This window comes from Mustela nigripes, chromosome 13 (genome assembly GCF_022355385.1).
Source record: "Mustela nigripes isolate SB6536 chromosome 13, MUSNIG.SB6536, whole genome shotgun sequence".
Lineage (NCBI taxonomy): Eukaryota > Metazoa > Chordata > Mammalia > Carnivora > Mustelidae > Mustela > Mustela nigripes.
Window position 1 is genome coordinate 107,643,278 of NC_081569.1, and position 17,383 is coordinate 107,660,660.

General features: G+C 42.4%; 1 protein-coding gene across 2 annotated transcripts in view; it reads left to right on the forward strand.

Annotated features, from left to right (window-relative positions):
* Positions 1–17,383, forward strand: part of SYT16 (synaptotagmin 16) — a 101,937-nt gene that overhangs the window by 73,758 nt on the left and 10,796 nt on the right. Inside the window, exons 3-5 of one of the 2 annotated variants that reach the window (XM_059371299.1) lie at positions 1,061–1,317; positions 7,034–7,474; positions 10,737–10,926. In XM_059371299.1, coding sequence (XP_059227282.1) covers positions 1,061–1,317; positions 7,034–7,474; positions 10,737–10,926 — 888 coding nt within the window. The remainder of the gene's footprint in view (positions 1–1,060; positions 1,318–7,033; positions 7,475–10,736; positions 10,927–17,383) is intronic. The other variant, XM_059371300.1, reaches the window with a different exon arrangement.

Here is a 17,383-nt window from a genome sequence, read left to right on the forward strand (position 1 = left end):
GAAAGAGAGAATAAGTCCTCGGCTACTTTCTGGATGTGGGAGGAAAGTCAGGACGAAAGCTATTGCTTGGGAAGACCCTGCCCATTTTCCTTTACTGTCTGAGGGTAACTTAGACTTTAAAGGACAGGAAGGAGATGCACCGGTAAGGGAGGGCTGATAGGGAAGGTAGAATAACACTAAAGTCTGAGAAAAATACTGAGTCCAAGAAGTGAGGATAGATTCAGGAGATGTTGGGCTTTGGCTGGACAAGAAGGAGAGGGCAGGAGTGGGGGTTTGAGGGCCACAGTGGACAGAAATACACAACTAGTGTTTTCATGACCCCATGAGACCGCAGGTGATAGTAACATGGAGGCAGTAGAAAATGGGGTTTTCTGGGTTGGATGAGGCCAGTTTGGGCCAGACGAGGAAGCAAGGCCAATATTTATGGAAAACCTAGTGATTGCTAGGAGGCTCTTATTTCATGTGTTTACAATGATTCTGTAATGGCTTTTATCCTCGTTTTATCAATAAGGAAACAAAGGTTTGGACAGTTCAAATATTGTGTAAATTCTTAATGCAGAGCTAGGATTTAAATCCAGATCATCTGAATCCAAGTCCAGTGTTCCTTCTATGGATCAAGTAGAGAACTTTTTACTTGAAAGAACCACTGAGGCCTTTCAAGGGGAAGATAAGATGGTGAAGGTGGAAGAGAGAAAGAAAAATAGTTGAGTCAGGACACAGTATGATCTCCGTAGATTGCTGTTCTTGTTTTCTAGATCTATCCCCAAGGTCTTGTGGCCATTAGTTCCAACAAAGTGCTAATGTGTTTATTTTATCCTTCATACTCTTATCACTAGAAAGCATTAAACCTTCTTATACCACATGTAATGAACTAATGGTCCTTTTGGTTATATAGACCTACTTTATCTACCACGTGGATGCAATTATGTTTTTGCAGGTGTTATTTGATGGGTTTTGCTTTTGAGGTCTTGATTTATGTTGTTGCTACTACTCAATTTCTCCAGGTAAAAAGGTGGAAAGTAATAGTACATTTGAATTAGTTTCCTTATTGCAAATTTAGATTTGGATGGACCCCGCCAGCTGAATTATTCTGAGAATCTGTCCTACGGTGAAGATGATCCCGTTTCTGCCCATTCCCAGTCCCCAGGTGAGGTGGGGAACACCGGGCACCATGGTGCATCTCCCCAAGAGACCAAAGTGCCTCACAGCCTCAGTCGCCAGTCTACAGAAGGCAGCTTGGAATTGGAGACAGCCTTTAATAACCGGGGGTTTGAAGACTCCTATGCTACAGACAGCTCCTCCATGTGGAGCCCAGAGGCAAGTTACTTTTTTTTGTTCTCTCCTTTCCTTGAGCGTTGTGTGCTCTCTGGTGAGTTCTTGCATTCCTCTTGCTCCCCATGCCTCAAGAAAAAAAATTTCTCTGAAAAGGATACATCACCTTGAAAAACAAAGGCCTAAAGAGGCTTTATTCAAAATAAATTTTTTTTCGGATGACCAATAAAATGAATTTTTTTTCGGTGTACCAATAAAAGGGGGTATACAATAAAAGAATCACAAATATATTTCTATCAAAATGGGGGGGAAAAGAGTGGTGGTGGAATGGACCCAGCAACAATTATACTTTTTGTTTATATAAAAGAGTTTTTAGTTCTTCAGGGAAGATTTTTAGTTCCTTCATGGTTTCAATTAAGTGGAGTCTATTTTTATTTGCCCCAAATCTTGAGTTACAGTTACTTGAATAAAAGAATTATTTGAAAATTAAAATACAATGGCCCTCCCAGTGAAACAATGCAAGATATTATGATGAAGATCTTGCCGTAAATTTGTGGGATTTGAATTGATTTCAAGATCTAGGAGATGGCGTTAGTTTGTGATGACCCTCTGGCCATTGACATTGGTTTCTGGAGTAAATCTCTGATAAAAGATGCCCCAGGGCACCTGGGTGGCTCAGTCATTAGGCATCTGCCTTCAGCTCCAGTCGTGGCCCCAGGGTCCTGGGATCAGCCCCTCACTAGGCTCCCTGCTCTGACAGGAGCCTGTTTCTCTGTCTCCCACTCTCTCTGCTTATGTTCCCTCTCTTACTGTGTCTCTCTGTCAAATAACTATATAAAATCTAAAAAAAGAAAAAAAAAAGTTGTTCTTTCTAAATTTATTTCTTATTTGGAACTTATTCCAGAATATGCCTAATAGCACAGAGGTATGATTGGAGATGATTCTTAGAGACACTATCATTTATTGAGCAATTACAATGTGCCAGGCACTGTAATAAAAGATTTGCAAACACTATGTTATCTAACAGGCATTTTTGGTTATTCTTCATTAGCTAGATCTCTTTATTGTGACTCTGTGACATTAGGAGATGTCAAATAATAATGTCTAATGCATACTTTGAAATTAATTTTGATGGAATATGTAGTAAAAGAATATAAAATATTAATATAATTTGTGGGGCAATAGGAAAGAGAAAAGTGAATGGAGAAAAGTGAAAGGATTTTGTTAGCATCCGGCTGCCTGGGAAGATAAACAGGTAGAATCTCTTATCAGGACCTAGGCTGTCATATATTCCAAATGCTCCTCAAGGAGAAGAAAAAATAATCACAGAAAATCATGTTCCCAAACCTTACTGCTAATGCACTGGGATGCGTAGAGGGAGCAGAAGGAGGTGGACACATGTGGGCGGGGGTGTGTGTGCCATGTGTTGCTGCTACCACTGAGGACAAGAAACAGTAACTCGGGTACGTGGTTTGTGGCTTGTCAAGAGCAGCCCTGCATACAGAGACACCCAAAGCTATTAACCTTATAAGTTGTTGGGTTTTTCTTTTTTTTTAAATTCTGCTTCCCAGTTGGTTTACTGCTACTAAGTCCTATCAAATCCCACACAACAACATTTAACATTTAAAAATGTTCTTTTTGGCTCTCTCACCACAAAAACAAAACAAAAGCTGTTACCTGCCTCTTGATACTCTGTCCCCTTGATGACTGTTCCCTTAGGCTTGCTTTCTTCAGGTAACCTCCCATCTGCCTGACTCATGGAGCTTTCATAGAAGACTTCGTGTTGAGAGCACTAAATGTTCCCAGACTCCAAAAATACCCAGACATCTCTGTGTGCTCCATTCAACCTCCTATCTATTTTGAGACAAAAACTGTAATTTGGTGCTCCTACGGTAGAACCTCAGATGCAGCTTGGAGGCACTTCCTGTAACTGCCTGCCTTGCAGGCTTAGCTTGCCTTTTAAGAATTGATTGATTTGCCTCTTGGCTGTATTAAGAACCCCGTCTTCCCCTGTGCATCTGGCATCGGGGAGTGAGTTCGCAGATCTGTTTATGTGGAGCCATACAGATGACATCAACACTATCTCACTGAAACACAAAGGCTTTCAACCTGATAGAAAAATCTTTAAACCTACTAGGGTTTTGACTGTGTGGCATAAGTGTTCCCATCTTAAAGAACAATCGGGATATTGAAACTAAAAGAATCATTTATTTCCTCTCAAAAGGAAACCAGCCAGGCAGTGTGCCTACTGGTTAGGCTGATGGATTTTTGAACACTGCTCTTCTCTGCCAGAAAAGGCCATCGACTTTTTACTGCAGACCCAGGGCTTGGCAGGGCAGACATTGGGAGGGTGGCTGGTGATTTTGATCACGCAGGAGGCAGGCGTCCCACATTTCATATCTGCTTTCTACTGATTAACTGGTTGGCCTTGAGAAGTTAATTAAAATCTGCCAAATGGGGATAAAAATGAAAAGATTTTTTTTTACCTTGCAGGAAGGTCAAATGGATTAGTGGTATTAACAGTACCCGCATAAGGAGAGCCTGGTGATAGGTAACATGTGTTGGAATAATTAATTGCCGTGAAAATACCAGCCTTTCCAAATCTGGGTTTCAGATCAACCCAGGAAGGGGCCACAGAGCCCAGCTTCCCTGTGCTACAGTTTGGATCAGCCCTGTCCAGAACCTGGCTATGGCCTACAGCTCTGTCTTCTGCAGGGTTCTGAGGAGAGTCGTTTCAGAGACCTCCAAAGGACTTCTCCTAGACCTGCAGATGGAGTGAGCCTTTGTCTGAATAGATAGCCTGATGGAGAAGTGGAGAGAGACTCACTGAACTTCATATTTTTACCTTGCCTTGAAGTTGCTGACAAAACTGGGAACTGTTAACTATTATTAAGAGCCGGGACTTAAAAGGATGTGAAATTCAAAGTACTATGTATTTCCATCTTTCATCTTACTCCTGCCTCACCCCACATGTTTACTACAAATATAAATAGCTGTGGGAAGAGGCTTGGGGAGAAGAAGGGAGACATCATGGTTCAGCACAAGGTTTGGAATTTTGAGCAGTAATGATGATAAATCCTGCATTGGCCTGGTGGGAGTGAGTTTCTAAATCTTAAGTTTCCTCCCCCATAAAATGAAGATATTAAAACTCCTACCTCATTAGGTTAATGAGAATATTTTAAAAGATAATAATTCTTAGCTGGATTTCCCAAAAACCAGAGCCTACTGTGTCAGGATATACAATCCCTGGGAAGAAGAGTGAGGGACAAGGGGAGAGAGAGACAGGGGAGAAGGGACAGCCACATGGGAATGTGTGATCAAGTCAGCCACCACAGAGTGTGACTCATGGCTTGATCTGGTGGGACCATGCCACAAGAAGCTGTATTAACTGATGTCCAAGGGGAGACAAGTTTACTGCATGAGGCAGTAATCTTACACACACGCTGGAATTTATATACGTGAATGCCAACTGGGATTCTGTAACTTTCCAAGCCTTAACATCAACAGAGAGGCCTGTGGTGAGAGTTGAGAGCGGGCAGTTGAGACCTCCATGGGCCGTTATCAGGCCAAAGCTACTTAAAGCCCAACAGCCTGTGCCTGTAGAGGGAGACGTAATAAAAGGTGAGGCTAAGAAGGTCTAAAGTGAATAACAGTGGGCTTTTGCGGTCTATAAAGGGTTTATTTAGTATGGTACCTGGCACAAGAGAGGGCTTCGTGGATGTTGGCCATCATTACTTCTGATCCAGCAAGCATATAGTGATGATCAAGAGGAGGCTAAAATAGAGGGGAGTTTTAACAGAAGACTGTGACTTGATTTCTGAGCTAACCTAACTCCTTGGAGACTTGCTTCTAATATTATATCTACACTAGTCAGTTGTATTCAGAAGTCTCTATAGCAACCACTTTTATCACTTGAAACTAAGTACCTCTGAATAGAAACACTCTCTCATGAATGCATGCTGAGGAAAGAATATAAGGAGCTTCCCCTATTTTGCAAGAAGCCTAAATTTTCTCGGTAGACTAATGTGAATTTTAAAAAGAGAAGGCATTTATTCCATGTCTCCCGTGTGTCAAGTCCTTTCATTTTTCACAACAACCCTGTAAGTAGTTTTCATCCCCATTTTACTGTTGAAGAAAACGGAGAGGGGAAAGAATTAGATAATTCGTTCAGTGCCACGGGGGAGGAAGTGGTAGACGTGGGGTCCCCGAGGATGTCTCGCTCCAGAGAACCGTGCACTTTCACCTCAGCTCTGCAGGGAAAGTCTTGTTGATGAATGCGCATTTTTGAGGCACTTTATTATATATTTTAAAGTTAGTCTTTAGGGATGCCTGGGTGGCTCTGTTGGTTAAGCTGCTGCCTTCAGCTTGGGTCATGATCCCAGGGTTTTAGCATTGAGTCCCACGTCGGGCTCCTTGCTCTGCGGGGAGCCTGCTTCTCTTGCTGCCTCTGCCTGTCACTCTGCCTGCTTGTGCGTTCTCTCTTTCTCTCTGACAAATACATAAATTAATTAAATCTTTTTTTTTTTTTTAAAGCAGGCAACCTCCTTTAAAAACAATAAAGTAGTCTTTAAATCAGCAAAGTCTGGTGTTCAGTTACATAAATGAGAATGGATTCCGATTTTCAACAAGAATCAGGTTATAGTTTTGTTATGAGGAAGTATCATACCTTCATAGAAAAAAATCAAATTATGTTGGCATTCTTTATAGTTCGTTGGAGCGTGCTCCACTCTTGTAATGCAGGTTATCTCAGCTGTTAAAGTGTGGTCATCAGATCTGAGTGGCTATGGGTGAATTGTTGTCTAAGGGTGCTATTTTATAATGAGGGGCCCATGTTTGAAAACAGGTAGCATCAGTCCATGGATGGGATAGACATTGATAGAGTCTGGTCTGCACCAGGTCTTTTTCCATATCTCATAAAACCTCACCGCTGCACTCCATCATGTAGGCGTTTTAATGCTCAGTTTGCAGCTAGGGCACAGACAGAGTAGCCTATTTGGCCAGAACCAAGAAGATAGTGCACGGTAGAGTTATGATTTCAGCCCATGGGTTCTGTTTCTGCATCCAGTGTTGCTTTTTGCTAAGTGAATGCTACAAGTGTCCTCCTAAAACTTTGGTACTCAAAGTGTGGTTTGAGGCCAGCTGTGACACCCTCATGACCTGAGAAATGAATAATAGTCTTAGGCCTCACCCCAGTCCTACAGAATCAGAAACTCTGAGTGACGCAAGTCCACATGAACGTTTGAGAAGTTCTACCCTAAACATTTTCTCCCATGTAGCTTGAAAATCTACTGAAGGATCACCTGTCTGTGAGCTGCATTAGGATTCTTACCTGCATGAAGTCCTGGTCCTTGGGGCACAGGCCCAGACTTAACCATTTCTCCTGGGGACTCCAGAAAAAGTTATTTCTTGGCAGTTGCATAGTTGACTAATTTTAGACTTAGTATCTCAGTTTCAATGATAGTGGTCAGTTGTACTTTTGGAGAGTCAGTGTATATGAAAACACTTTGTAAATTATAAAAGCTTTCTTTCTTCATTCCAGAAACATTCATGAAGGCTCACCATATGCCAGAAGCTGTGCCCCTAAAAAATTTGCAGTCCAAGGGAGACATAGACCAGTAAACAGACCCTTCTGATGTACAGGGATATGTGGTGGTGGTCAAAAACTAGAGGGTTCTGAAGGAGCATAGCGGGGCACCACCTCACCAAAGGGTATTTGGGCATTACCATTTCCATTCCTAATCTCTTCCTCTATCTGCAACAGGAACAGGATGGGGCCAATTTTCAGGTGCCAACGGGGGTCTTGGAGCCCATCTCAAAATGTGGTGACCTGGATGTCATCTTTGAATATAGAGCTTCCAGCCAGAAGTTCACAGTGACCATTGTGAGAGCACAGGGTCTCCCCGACAAGGACCGAAGTGGTGTCAACTCCTGGCAAGTTCACGTAGTGCTGCTGCCCAGTAAGAAGCAGAGGGGCAGGACAAGCATACAAAGAGGCCCCAACCCTGTCTTCAAGGAGAAGGTCACCTTCACCAAGCTGGAGCCCAGAGATGTGGCTGCCTGCGCTATCCGCTTCCGTCTGTATGCTGCCCGCAAGATGACCCGTGAGAGAATGATGGGAGAGAAGCTATTCCATCTCAGCCACCTGCACCCAGAAGGGGAAATGAAAGTGACTCTGGTTCTGGAGCCAAGAAGTAATATCAGTGTGAGTATGTTAAATGGTGCTGCTAATGATGCGGGTATGTTCAAGGATCTGGAATTGTCAGCCCTTGATTTAGTACATTCAGCCTGTGAATTCAAACACCTTAATTTAATTTTCCATTTGGCTCTCCTCATCTTTGTAAGCCATGATTTGCACGTCATGGTACAGTGGTTTTTTCCTTCATGCCCATCTTCCCTGGAAGCCGATGGATGTATTCCCAGTCCATTTCTGGAAATGACAGAAAGGGTGGGGGGGAGGGTTTAGCCTGCTGATTAAGTGACCTGTGGTCTGACTCCCTCCCTCTTGCCCCACATTTACTGTGCATTATGATGAACCTCAGAGATGGGACTTCCAAGGGGAGCTCCTTAACCTGTGTGTCTGAGTAGGCTATCGCTGCAGCCCTGATCTCCAGCCACTCCGCAGACCTCCCATGTATATGACCGAGCTCCTTCCACGTGCCTTATCCTCTGCATCCCTGCTGGGGTTTTGAGGAAGGAGAGCACAGCTTGTATGTCTCCAAGATGGACAACTCACTATTGCCGGGGGTTAAATGTCATTCAGTAAGAGGGCCTCCTTTTTAAAAACCATGTGAAAAGATCAGGTGGCTGTCTTGGGCTACTGGGCCAATCAGTCATCCATTCAAACATGTTTATGGCCTGTTATGTCATGTACTGTGCAGGAAGAGGGCATGTAGGAAAGAACAAAAAGGGTGATACACCTCTGCCCTCACGAGCGAACAGCCTGGTGGAGAAAGGGTCGTGAGAGCCAACCAGGGTTTGCAAGGGGAGAGAGAGGAATAGAGGCTGCTGTTGGTTTAGAAGGGTCAGAGAATGTGTGTCTCAAGTGGTAATAAAACACAGAACTCCATGAATCAAGGGATCAAGACTGTGGCATATGGATAAGCGAGGATTCCAGGAGGAGAGAATTGGCACATGCAGGCATCGAGAAGTAGGAAGGAGCTTGTCCTGTCTCAGGCAAGGAAAGGAGCCAGGAAGTAGTTATGGAATGTAGTTATGGGAGATCCAGCCACTTACATTTTAAATAGATATCTCAACATTAATATCTCCAGACTTGCCTCCCTAAATCTATTCTACTTGCAGCATTCCCAACTTAGCTAAAGGCAATTTCATCCTTTTAGTTGTTTAGGTCAACCTGAAATCCTATTGGCTCTATCTTCAAAGTTGAACCAGAACCTAACTCTACTGGATTACTGAAATAGCCTCCTACTGGTCTTCCTGCTTTTGCCTTTGCCCCTTATAAACTACTCCCAACCCAGGGACCCATATGAACCTTTTAGGGGCACCTGGGTGACTCAGTCCATTAAGTGCCTAACTCTTGATTTTGGATCAGGTCATGATCTCAGAGTCCTGGGATGGAGCCCTATGTTGGCTTTGAGTTTGATGCAGAGTCTGCATAGGATTCTCTCTTCCCCTCTGCCCCTCTTCCGTTTGTGCTCTCTACCTCTCTTCAAAGTAAATAAATAAAATCTTTAAAAAGCTCAAAACAAAAACACAAGCCAGGTCATGTCTCATTTCTGCTTCAATCCCTCTATTTTCTTAAGCTCTGAGTAAAGTAGACCTGAAATCATGGAAAATAGAAGCCAGAGGATGTCAGAAGGAACATTGCACTATTAAGGTATGGGAGTAGGTAGGATCACACCCCCATTTCTCCATGCCAGGCCCTGTCCTGGAGACATGGAGTTGAGGCAGGAGATGAACCAGTGTGAAAGAACTTCGAAGGTAAAAATTCTTCATCAGTTATCTGTTGATCATGATTACATGCCAGACATTGGGCTTTGCACTGAACAGAGTGATTTATAGGGATTCAAAATATAATGTGGGAGGCAAGCTCTGCAGTGATAGGTGCCTTGGTAGATGCTTCTCAGAAACAGAGGGAAAGGCTGATCCTTACCCCAAACCAAGCAAATATGTCACTACTGGGCGGTCATCACCTAAGTGGTAGGGCCTATATGGCACCTATCCATATCAGCTCTCCCTATTCTTGAAGGCCCAGGGCTCTACCTGGCTGGGTAAGAAGCATTTTCTCCTACAGATATGAAGAATATTTAATTCCTTTTAGTGTGGTTTTTTGTGGGTTTTTTAAAAAAAGATTTTATTTTTTAGAGAGAAAAAAAGAGAGCATAAGCAGAGAGGAGTGGCAGGCTGGAAGAGAAGCAGGTTCCTGCTAAGCAGGGAGACAGACATGGGGCTTGATCCCAGGACCCTGGGATCGTGACCAGAGCTGGAGGCAGGTGCTTCACCAACTAAGCCACCCAGACGTCCCTTTGTGGGGTTTTTGATAACAAGCTTTAGAAAGTGATTTCAGATGTTGAGGCAACAGTTTGAGCTAAGTCTGATACACTTGTTTCTGGTGGAGGAGGTGGTGGTTTTGGGAGTCTGGTTGTCTTGTGCCCACAGGGCCAATGCCCACTGTGCTTCTTGAGTGAGAATCAACCTCCTGACTTACTTTGCTTTCCTCCTCCCAGTGTGTCTGGTGTAGAAAGGTGGGCACTTTGGAGAAGCAAGTCTGTGGGAATAAACAGGACAGAAAGCGTTGACTCTCTTCCTAGGCTCACCTGGTGCCTGCAAGGTCTCTGAGATCCACAGTCCATGCATGGATTTATTTTTTATTTTATTTTATTTTTACCAAACACTCGTAAAAGTGTTAGTTTTCAATATAATTCATTTCCTCGGCGGGGGGGGGGGGGGGGGGGGAGGGATGTAGCATCTGGCATATTCCTGACAACCCTAGGAAGCAGAACTAGGGCCCAGATATTCTGTGTGGTGGTAGGTGGTCACAGTCGTTTCTCTTCTAGCGAAGACAGAGTGCCTCCTGTGTTGCTGCATTTATCAAGAAGCTGCAGAGAACAGAAACAAAACTCATGCCTAGAGTGGATGGGTTCCGCAGAAACACTCAAGCACAAATGACACAGGAGGGAACTTGGGTCTTTATTAAATGTAATATGAGCTCTTCCTGTATGAGAGGGTTTGATTTACAAGAGTAATAATATCTTTGTCCATTTTGTCTTTAGAGAGGAAATGTTGAATGGAGACAGCTCTCGAGGCAAGTGTGTCAGCGAATAATGCAGGGCACCTCACCCATGGCCGCACTCCCCAGGCCCATTATCATTCACACCAAGTGCGCCGTTAGTAATCTTTGGCAGCGGTTGGGACCAGGCCACAATTTCAGCACACATAATACCGGCTTTCTGTGCGAGAGCAGTACAGCGTGGACCAATGGATTCTTTGTTGTTCTCCCCCTCCAGAGTGGAGAGTCTCCGCTCAGCCCATCTGCACTTTCTCACAGTGATACTGCTTCCTCCACGCAGTCGCTTTCTCATGGAGGGGCCCCGGAGCTGCTGGTGGGGCTGGCCTACAACGCCACAACGGGGCGATTATCTGTGGAAATGATCAAAGGCAGCCATTTCCGAAACCTCGCTGTTAATAGAGCGCCTGGTAAGTGCGTGTCTGTAGCCCCAGCTCTGGGCCTTCCAGAGGCAAGCCAAAGGCTTTGTTGGTTTTGGTCTTTATTCTTTAACTTTCTTTAAGACACGATCTTGGTATGACTTAGCCATGTTTTTACAAAGCAATACCTTGGAGTATCTTAAATGTCCTTTTATCTCATTAGCTCGATGGCTTCTCCAATATCTGGATATAGCTCCATGCAAAATAGGCTGCCCTCTACCTGCATATGGGTAAAGGGAAAAGAGGGCTGTCTCCTCAGCAACACGATGTGTATGGGCAATTAAAGTCTGCTAAGAGGTTCCAGGCCTGCAAATACCTTTAAAGAGTCAGAGCGTAGGGTTTGGAGTGAAGCACATCGGGGGCCAAAGTCCAGCTCTACCCACTTACCCATTAACTTTGCTCTGATCCAGTACAATTCAGCTCTCTATTATGAATCTCAGTAGATTCACCTGGAACAAAGGGACGTTTATAATACTTTCCTTATTGGTTTGTCTGTGGGGGGTGGGGGTTAAATAAAATATTTCTATAAAGCATTTAGCCTAATGGCTAACACACAGTGAGCATATGAGAAATGTTAGGGGTTATGGTGCTGACAGAGGAGGTGCTGGAAGAGGATCTAGGCTAATATGGGCCTGACTTAGCCGGAGAGCTAGCACTTTGGAGATCACCACTGGAAGGAGGGCCTTGAGGCCCTCCTGTAGCAGCAGTACCCGGTCCAGAAAGCCAGAATAAAAATGCTGCTGCTGGAAACAGCCACAATTCCCTATCGGGACCCAAGAAGTTAGACACTGAGCATTGGACTAATGCTGCAAAAATTAGCTTGGCTTTAATGATTGTCAGCAAAAAAAAAAAAAAAGGCTTAAGAAGGGACAGGAAGATGGTTTCTGCCTCCCTTCTGCCTTCTGGATCTCATGCAAGTACATACAACCAGAGGCACCTAATTCTTATCTGGAATTCTAGCAGCAAGAGAGTCTGAAAAATGTTGTTTGATTTCCAGCCTTTCAAGTCCAGAAGGTAAACTAGAAAGGGTAGCATGGAGGGCAAGTGAGCCTGTCCACCCCAGGCATCAGTCTTACTGAAATAAGGATGAAGTTGCTAACAACATGGTAGGCTCAAGGAAATGGGCTCTGGCCTCACAGGTCAGCAGCCAAGCTGGTAGAAAAGCATCAACTTTGGGGACAGGGGAAAGGCAGCTTCTATAGCCAATCTAGGCTCTCACTCTTCTTAGTCTTTATCTGTGCTGCAGCCCACAAAGTCTCTGTTCATGAGTGGTATCTCATTGTTGATCTGTATTAACACCATTAGAGCAAGGTAGTGAGGAATACCCAGCACTCTGGATAACAAGAGGGCAGGTACAGAAGCTGTATTCTGTGTTGATTCTCATGGTCATGTGAGAGCTATTTAACATACATCATAGGTGCTGATTATCACATAGCTAGTCGCTTTGCTAGATACAGCTTTGTTTTTTAAAATAGCTCTGGATTTATTAAAGACCTGGATTTACTGCTTTTCCTTTAGAGCTTTTTCCAGTTTTCCCCTATCCTCCTGAAAGTTGGTGAGATCGGGATAACTATTTGGGAAGAACATGGTGGAGCTGTAGAGAGTGATGGGGAGATGAATCACACAGTCATGACCTATTCCAATTCAAGCTGGGAAGCTCTAATCTGTGTGCTGGGTGGTGTTATGGTGGCTAAGAAAGCATCAGCTGGAGGCTGACAAACTAAGGTGTGAATTTAGGCTCTGACACTTATGAGCTGGGAGTTATTAAACTTTCCTGAATCTCGGTTTCCTCATCCATAAAATGGAATTATAATCATATATACTTTCTAGGTAGAAATACTACATAGAAAGCTGTGCTGTTATGGATGGTACTATTGTATCATTATATATTTCTATACAGGAGAAAACATGCCAAAGAGGAAATTCTTGTAACAAATATTTAAAACTGAATAGGAAAAAAAAAAAAAAAGCAAGTCCTAATTTAGAAATTGATTTTATTCCAGAAGTTTAAGTCAGTTTGGCATTTGCTACATGATTTTTTTGTAGACATACTGTTTCAATTTAATTTAAACCCTAACTGACATGCTGTATCTTTGCAACCAAAGTAATAGGAAACAATGTTGCTGTGATGCTGTTCATTAAAACAGAAACTCAGTAGTGAAGACAAAAGTTTTTTGTTTATGTAGAATTCTGGTACTTGAGGAAAAGCCAGTTTAATTAGGAAAGGTTGAGAAAGTAGAAGGTTCCTTTGTGGAGATTGCAAAAGGGATCGCTTGGTACTTGCAAGGGCTTTAGATGTTGATGGCCTTGGTTCTTCATTATGTCCAACCTTATTATGCCACTAGTACTGCTTTGGCAGTCATCAGGCAAACTTAGGATACATTTTTAGTTCCCATATGGAAGAAAATAAGAGACAGAGCAAGAGTTTTATGAGATAACTGAGCAGAGTTGGAAGAAAGGGGGGGAGGAGAGAGGATGCAGGCTGGGGGATGAATGGACCTTGGGGTAATATGTAGCTAAGGGAGACTGCCAAAAGCACTGTCCCCATGAGGTGGATGGAGGGCAGGGGATGTCTCCAGAGCTCTGCATCGTGGGTCAGAGTCTGCCAAGAGGAGCTGCCTGCAAGGGGAAAGGCATGTGTGGGAATACTCATGCGAGGGTCCTAAAACCCTATGCATAAGGCTCTGGGCTCAGGGATAGTTCCCTCTTCTGTAAGAGAGGACACAAATCCTGCTTTACAGAGTAGCCATGATAATTGAAGAATGGTTCTTAGGGAAGCCAGAAGGAGAATATCTTGAGCCTGAATATTGGGAACTTTTCTTCTTTAGAATACCGAAGTGTCTAAATATTGCTAGAAACTGGGAGAAAGGCTGAGATTTAGAAGTGAGAATCTTTTGCCTCAAAATATATCGTGAAACAAAATAGAACTTTGAACTTGCCAACTTGATCCAGCCGGATGACTGTTAGGACATTTTAAACTTTCCTTTCTAGGCAAGATAGAGGAAAAGTGGGCAGATAGTAGATAAAATTCCTCTGTTCTATTAGGGCCTTAGAAGAGATAAACCACTGAAAAGTAAGCCCCTTTTCTCAAACTTCTGAGTTAAATACTTGGGGGAGAAGGCTCAGTGAGATGCAGGTTTTGCTCTAATGGTCAGATGCTGATGAGAGCATTCTTAGGTAGGAGCCCATGACATGTGCCAGACTGGCTACAAGTAAGGCTGATTCCACCAAGTGTTGTGGAGGATATGGAGAGTACATTCTAGGTGAGAATGGAAAAACCACTTGGGAAAAGGCCTGGCAGTTTCTTATACAAGTAAACATGTGCTGAAAATCCAACAGTTCTATTTTTAGCCATTTACCCATATGTTAAAAAGAAGAATAAAAGACCTGCACAAGAATGTTCAGAGCAGATCTAGTCATAATGGCAAAAACTGCAAAGACTCCTCATGTCCACATGAATGAGTAAACACAGATATATTTATACAGTGGAGTACTATTCAACAACTAAAAAGGAAATTAACATGGGATCTCAAAAACATACTGAGTATCTATTACATGACTCCATTTATAGAAAGTTCTCAAATAGGTGAAATTCATCTGTCGTGAAAATAAGCAGAAGAGTGGTTGCCTCAGAGTTGGTCTCAGTGTCAAGATGAACTAAGCATGGACATGAAAGAGTATTCTGAGTTGATGGACATGTTTTACATTTTGATGCGAGTTTGAGTTAAATGGATGTTTTTATCTGATAAAACTTATTGAATGGTACTAGAATTTATGCATTTCACTGTGTGTAAATTTTACCTTAAAATGGAAAAGAACCATAAAATATTGAACTCTGCTTAATTAAATGCATGCAGAAATGTTTAGGGGTAAAGAGTAATGATGGATGGATTGATGGGTAGATAGATATGCAAGTATGTGAGAAAGAAAATGGTCTGAACTTGGGCTACTAAGACAAAACACCATAGAACGACAATCAGCCTGGTATGGTGTTAATGCTTCATTCCGTTTATTTCATCAACTTTCTTAGCTTATATGCGGCAGGGTGACCAATAAGGGGCCAAGCAATGGGGAGAGCCAATGAGAATCCTGTTACTATGCTGATTAAATTTGAAACAGCCAATGACTATGTCCTCCTTTAGGCGGGCTTCACCAGAAAGTTCGTTGTTTACTTGCAGCAAATTTTGCTGGCAGTGAGCCAAGTGCCATCTTGTAATGGCGGGGACTTTCCTGGCCGGAGGTGGTCCCTGACAGGCAAAAAAGCTAGTCTGGTCTACTGAAACAAATAATACATTATATGTTAATTAAAAAAAAAAAAACCTAGTCTGGTCTAGAATAGTTCCACTGTATCAGGTGAGTAAACATAAAACATGAACCTCAGCTTCTGTGATTAGAATTACATTGTTTTTGGTTATCTCAAGGTCCAAACTTATTTCCCTGACTCAACCTTGGACAGGATAGAGTACCAAGCCACTGAACCTGAGTGCATCTTCTATAGCACCCTCTGTAAACCACACCCATCCCAAGAGAAAGTATGTAATTAGGCACTTTCTGATTTCCAACTTTAAACTTTTCTCTGTTCATCCAGTGGATGGATGCACAGGTGGATGGATGGATAGACGTAGATGTAGATACAGATAGATTTTTATCTAGATTTATGTCTGTCTATATCTTTTTCTTCTTTCTTTTTGGAAAATGCCCATGTTATAGGTTGTTATGGATTTCTTTTTCAAATAATAGGTGGCCTAGGGATGAGAAAATAGGTTATTTGAAAATTACTGAAACTGACCCATTACCTGTAAATGAAGTAACAACATGAACTAATCTTAGCCCCAGGCACATATCAGTGTGCCAAGAATCATGCCATCATTTTCAAGGTAATACCTCATTTATTATGTGTGGTCAGTGTTCAAAAATATTTTCACAATTGCTTTTAAGGTGGTATAGGCTAGTCTACAACCTGATGGCAAGGTATAGTCTCCACATCTCTACAGGGTGGATGGTCCAGGTGAAAAACCAGTTTATAGCATCTCGTAGACATATGAAATCCCAATATGCATTTACAAATGCTTTTGAAAAAGTTTCCATGGAGAATTAGAAACATTTGATTATCCTTTGAATTTGGCTTCATGGGAAAGCAATTCACTAACAATTTAGCAGCTCTGTTCTGCCTGCCACCCAGTTACTGCATGGCCTCGACATTTGATTTAACCTCTCTGAATTTCATTTCCCTCCTTATTAAGTGAGGTTAACAAACTAATGTTACCGGTACAAGTGCTAAGTTAAAAAATATATTAGCTATTCCATTGGGAGATTCTCTTTCTCCATCTTTATTTTCACTACGTCTCCTTCTACAGTGTGTCACTGCATTGTGTATATGTGTGTGTGTATATACACACACATATAATGGTTCTTGTCAAAAACTATCATTAAGATGTCCCCTCTAGTTAAAAACAACAAGTTCCCGGCCTCTCAGCATGTGCATGATTAGCCACATGTGATAATTACATCCCAAATGATAATACTTACAGCAGCAGCATATTAACCTTGTTAGGCACTCACAATAGCAGACACTAGAGCAAAGGAAAGCAAAACAAAACAAAACAAAACCTTATCAAGCTGCCTCATGTCGAGTGTGAAGAACGGGTGGGTTGCAGGGGGTGAGCTGTACAAACGGAGTGCAGGGGAAAAAAGACTAAATGAAAATGAGCAGATCTGGGGCTACCACCTTTCAAAATCCAGATCCAGCTTTCTGCTAAATATAGTTTATTAGTATCCACAGTGTGCTCAGAATTATGCCAATCCAAATAAAGATTTATAGGTGGCACTAGTTTACTGAGTGCATAGGTGATAATCCTATACTTCCATTAACTCACTTAATTCCCACAACAATATTAAAGCTAGTCAGAAAATCTAGACAGAAAAGCAACAAGGGAGGAAATACGATTACCATGGTATGTGAATTATATCTCAATCAAGCTGTTTGTTTGGTCAGTGATTGTTTTTGTTAAAATTGTTGTTGTTGTCAAACCAAGTTACCTGTAGAAGAATGGCAGTAAGACTAAGGACAGCCTTCTCAACAACAATGACAGAAGCCAGAGGACAAGGGGAGAGTATTACTGAAGTCTTGAGAGGAAAATACTCTCAACTTTTAGTGGTCTGTTTGAGTGAAGGAAAAATACAGATGTTTTCCACAAAGTTGGAAAGGGTTTGTCACTGAAAGAACGACTAGTTGATATATTTCAGGAAGAAAGAAACTGGATTTAGAAGGAAATAGTGAAGTTCAGAAAGGACTAATGAACAAAAAATCTGGTGAACAGGTAAGTAAATATAGCATGTATAGACTGTCAGAAAGAGGACAGCAGCAGTAAGAAAAATGACTGATATATTAGGAGTATAACAACAAGGGAAATAACATGAAGGATGAGAAGAGGAGATGGAAATTAAA